General features: G+C 48.2%; 1 protein-coding gene across 11 annotated transcripts in view; it reads right to left on the bottom strand.

The window, feature by feature from the left end:
• unc13a (unc-13 homolog A (C. elegans)) overlaps nt 1-5000 on the bottom strand; it is a 59869-nt gene that overhangs the window by 18531 nt on the left and 36338 nt on the right. For all 11 annotated transcript variants that reach the window (XM_029706953.1, XM_029706957.1, XM_029706955.1 and 8 more), the window contains 7 exons: nt 3249-3338; nt 2869-3003; nt 2112-2245; nt 1826-1911; nt 1379-1505; nt 1029-1125; nt 101-244 (listed from right to left, as the gene is read on the bottom strand). In XM_029706953.1, the coding sequence (XP_029562813.1) occupies nt 101-244; nt 1029-1125; nt 1379-1505; nt 1826-1911; nt 2112-2245; nt 2869-3003; nt 3249-3338 (813 nt within the window). The remainder of the gene's footprint in view (nt 1-100; nt 245-1028; nt 1126-1378; nt 1506-1825; nt 1912-2111; nt 2246-2868; nt 3004-3248; nt 3339-5000) is intronic.

Raw genomic sequence — 5000 nt, 5'->3', positions numbered from 1 at the left:
GCATGTCAACTACTGTCTCTGTGACTGAGCATGCTGGCTCAGCTTATCACCATGCAGCCATTAGGGAAGTGGATATAGTGTGTAGAATACGGTAGTGTACCTTGGCAAATCGTTTCATATAGTTGCCTACGATCTGGGGGTCGGGACACTCCAGCTTGCGGATGATCTCGAAGCTCTGGTTGAGCTGAGAGAAGACGTCCACCACGGAGCAGGAGAACAGAGCATGTTCCGACGTTACCTGGAACTGTAGGGGGAGAGAGGACAGGAGAGAGAGCATTAAGAGTGGAGAGAAGAGAGGAGAGAGAGACTGGGGAGGGAGGAGAGAGAGACTGGGGAGAGAGGGGAAGGGAGGAAGAGAAGAGAGTGGTCCTTAGAAGAGAAGGGGAGAGGAGTAGAGAGACATTTACGACTGAGGGACAGAGGCCACAGACTGTTAACATCAGGGGAGAGAGAGAGAGAGAGAGAGAGGGAGGAATAAAGGGAGAGGTTTGAGAGATGGAGTATATGAGAGAGGGAGGAGAAGAGAGGGTTGTGAGGGCTGCAGGACCACTGAGCTCTGAGAGCATAAATAAGCATGATTGTTGTGCTCTGGTTCAAGGATCTCTAGGGTTGTTTGAAGCCGGACAGCAGTCCAGACAGGGTAGACAGCCGGGTCAGGTGGGTCTGTCTGTCTGCCTCTAATTGGCCAGAGGTGATTCTGTGGCGGATCCCCAGGGGTTGCTGGGTAATGAGAACATGGCTCATTAATCCACAGGTTGGTACAGTCAAACGCTCCCTACCTGAGAGCAGTCTGAGCAAATCTCTTTATAGTCCCTCTCTACACTATCTCAACTTTTTGTGCTTTGGATTCCATTGTCTTAGGGAAGTCTTTGATGAGTGCAGGAAAGGCAGAGGATGAGAAGTCTGCCGGATAACTAGGATGGTAAATGAGTAAGCTACAAAGGAAGGGATTACTTTAATTCTGCCACAACCAATGTGACTCAGCATTTGCATTTGAGGAGATGAGGAGAAGAAGTGAAAAAGTTTACCCCGTCCTTTTTGTCCCTCTCCAGCGCACCGTGCAGGAAGTCTCGAGACACTTCCTCATTCTCATCCAACCACTGGATGACAAACGGCTCAAACCACCTAGGAGACATCACACAGGTGGTTTGATATGAGTCGACCCCACTGGGAATTTTTATTTCAAACAACTTCGGTGGCTGTAGAGTCCATCTGGACTTGCTTATGGGCTGTGCTGTAGAGTACCAGAGAGGTAGTGTGTGTGTGTGTGTGTATGTGTGTGTGTGAGAGTGTGTGCGTGCATGTGTATGCCTGCATGCATGCATACGTGTGTGTTAATGTGAGTGTGTGTGTCATCATGGCACAGGGTGGCACTTACGCCGGGTACTCGGGCACACGGCTCTTGAAGAAGGGCAGGTCTTTACAGTACTCGTTGTAAAGCCACTTGACTTTAAAATGCAGGTTCATGTAATCCGCACTCTTACACAGCCGCTTCTTCTCATGCTCTGAGAGTTGAGAGAGAGAAGAACGAGAGAGAGAACGAGAGAGGGGAGAGAGAAAATGAGAGAAGGAGAGAGAGAGGAAAGACAAAGCTCTTAATTAAAGAGCAAATGAGCCCAGAGGGGTGATCTATTCTCCGCCACGTAGCGCTAACAGGCTAATCGAGAAAAGCCCTTATGCTCTGACGGACTGCCTCAGTGCCAATAGTGTCATATCTGCTTGTAAACGCACTATGACAGCCCCATAAAAACAGAAGAAGAGACTAAGACTGCTAGGACAGAGCTAAACCACTGGTGAGGATGGTGTGACTTTATTCAGTGCTCACCCTCCATGGCGTACTTCATATCCTGAGCAAACAGGTTCCACATCACCTCGGCACTGATTTTACCCACGTTGAGCTCCTGAGGAAACCTACACGTCGCAGACGGTAAGAAACAGTTATGAATTGATGTAGAGGAGAGAGACAGAAAGCGAGAGAGACAGTGAGACAAAGAGACTCAGAGAAAGAGAGGGACAGACTCAGTGGTTGAGGCAGAGAGAGAGAGAGAGAGAGAGAGAGAGAGAGAAAGACAATGAAGTAGACAGCTAGAGCAAGAGAGTAACAGGCTCACTGGTTGAGGCAGGGTGTGTAGGAGTTCTTGTCCTCTTCGATGATGGACACAATGAGGGTGATGAGTTTGGACCAGAAGTCCAGGTTCTTGATGCTGGGACCCTGCTCCTCTGGGTGTTCCACTCCTGGCTTGGCCTGGACAAAACAAAAACGCACTGAGTGACTGGGAAACGTTCACATTGGCTACTATCGTAGCTTAAGACATGCAGACATAACTCCGAGTTTCAAGTTAATCAAGAGTTTGAATTGTGCAGATATCAAGTCAGGAATCAACCCGATTCTGACTCTCCTCTATTTTGCTCAATAGTTTGTCCATTATCTCTCTCATCGCTACCGCTCAACTCTAATGAGCTGACAAACCCATCAAACCACATGTAGACAGTTTAGTCCTTTGAAAAGAGCTGACAGTCAGAAAGAAGTATTCCTACCACCGCAGGGGTTCAAACTGAAGAATAATCTAGCAAAGATTTCAACAAAATATGGGCCCCTCAGGATGGAAGGTTTTATTCAAAGGAAAAATGTGCTTTTGAAATTCATGAAGGGAGTCTGAATGAATCGCGCCACTTTAATGAGGCAAAAACAAGGCTTGTAAATCCCTATCTAAATCCTGTACAGGCTTGATGGAAACCAGCCTGAGGTGTTAACGACACGGACACACACCTTCACAGAGCACACACACAAACACACACACACACACACACACACACACACACACACACACGTACACACACACACACACACTTGCACACACAGCCTACCGGATCTGTCTGGTACTCCCGGCTGTAGAGCTCGTGACAGTTATTGAAGATGTATTCATAGGTGGAGTTGAGACAGGCCTTGACACAGTCCTTCACCACCTGACTGGCTCTGGGGGGACTCTGTAGCTCCTGGACCTGAGGACAGACACAGACAGAGAGAGGATCCTCAGACTAGGAAAGCCCCATACAACCACACAGTCAAAGGAACTCAGTGAAGATGGATGTCTGATAAGAGCACGTAGTGTAGCGATACTGTACAGTGTAAACAAGAATAGAGACATGTGGTACCAACAGTGTAAAGAATACGAGTAGAGGAACATGTATTGACCAGAGCAAAGCAGAGGCGATCCAAGGTGAGGAAGATGTAAAGATAGAGTTACCTTCATCCTGAAGAAGGTGATGCTGGTGAGCAGGTCCACTGTAGACTTGAGGTCCTGCAGCCTCTCAGAACTGCTGGCTGGGAAGTTATTCTGTTACACACAGAGAAAAGAGCAAATCAGATCAAAAATCACATTTTATTAGTCCCATGCGCCGAATACAACAGGTGTAGACCTTACAATGAGATGCTTATTTACGAGCCCCTAACCAACAATGCAGTTCAAAAAAATACGGATAAGAATAAGAAATAAAAGTAACAAGTAATTAAAGAGCAGCAGTAAAATAACAATTGCGAGACTATATACAGGTGGGTACCGGTACAGAGTCAATGTGCGGGGGCACCGGTTAGTTGAGGTAATATGTACATGAAGGTAGAGTTATTAAAGTGACTATGCATAGATGATAACAACAGAGAGTAGCAGTGGTGTAAAAGAGGGGGGCAATGCAAATAGTCTGGGTAGACATTTGATTAGCTGTTCAGGAGTCTTATGGCTTGGGAGTAGAAGCTGTTTAGAAGCCTCTTGGACCTAGACTTGGCGCTCCAGTACCGCTTGCCGTGCGGTGGCAGAGAGAACAGTCTATGACTAGGGTGGCTGGAGTCTTTGACAATTTTTAGGGCCTTCCTCTGACACCGCCTGGTATAGAGGTCCTGGATGGCAGGAAGCTTGGCCCCAGTGATGTACTGGGCCGTTCGCACTACCCTCTGTAGTGCCTTGCGGTCGGAGACCGAGCAGTTGCCATACCAGGCAGTGATGCAACCAATCAGGATGCTCTCGATGGTGCAGCTGTAGAACCTTTTGAGGATCTGAGGGCCCATGCCAAATCTTTTCAGTCTCCTGAGGGGGAATAGGTTTTGTCGTGCCCTCTTCACAACTGTCTTGGTGTGCTTGGACCATGTTAGTTTGTTGGTGATGTGGACACCAAGGAACTTGAAGCTCTCAACCTGCTCCACTGCAGCCCCATCGATGAGAATGGGAGCGTGCTCGGTCCTCTTTTTCCTGCAGTCCACAATCATCTCCTTTGTCTTGATCACGTTGACGGAGAGGTTGTTGTCCTGGTACCACACGGCCAGGTCTCTGACCTCCTCCCTATAGACTGTTTCGTTGTTGTCGGTGATCAGGCGCAGGCGTTGTGCCTGGCCGTGCAGTCTTGAGTAAACAGGGAGTACAGGAGGGTCCTGAGCAAGCACCCCTGAGGGGCCCCTGAGTTGATGATCAGAGTGGCGGATGTGTTGTTACCTACCCTTACCACCTGGGGGCGGCCCATCAGAAAGTCCAAGATCCAGCTGCAGAGGGAGGTGTTTAGGCCCAGGATCCTTAGTTTAGTGATGAGCTTTGAGGGCACTATGGTGTTGAACGCTGAGCTGTAGTCAATGAATAGCATTCTCACATAGGTGTTCCTTTTGTCCAGGTGGGAAAGAGCAGTGTGGAGTGCAATAGAGATTGCATCATCTGTGGATCTGTTGGGGCGGTATGCAAATTGGAGTTGGTCTAGGGTTTCTGGGATAATGGTGTTGATGTGACCCATGACCAGCCTTTCAAAGCACTTCATGGCTACAGATGTGAGTGCTACGGGTCGGTAGTCATTTAGGCAGGTTACCTTAGTGTTCTTGGGAACAGGCACTATGTTGGTCTGCTTAAAACATGTTGGTATTACAGACTCGGACAGGGAGAGGTTGAAAATGTCAGTGAAGACACACACACACACACACACACACACATACAGTTGAAGTCGGAAGTTTACATACACCTTAG

The sequence above is a fragment of the Salmo trutta genome, chromosome 22 (assembly GCF_901001165.1).
Source record: "Salmo trutta chromosome 22, fSalTru1.1, whole genome shotgun sequence".
In the NCBI taxonomy this organism is placed as follows: domain Eukaryota; kingdom Metazoa; phylum Chordata; class Actinopteri; order Salmoniformes; family Salmonidae; genus Salmo; species Salmo trutta.
Note: the sequence above shows the minus strand (reverse complement) of the source record. Positions and strands in the feature narration are given on the sequence as shown.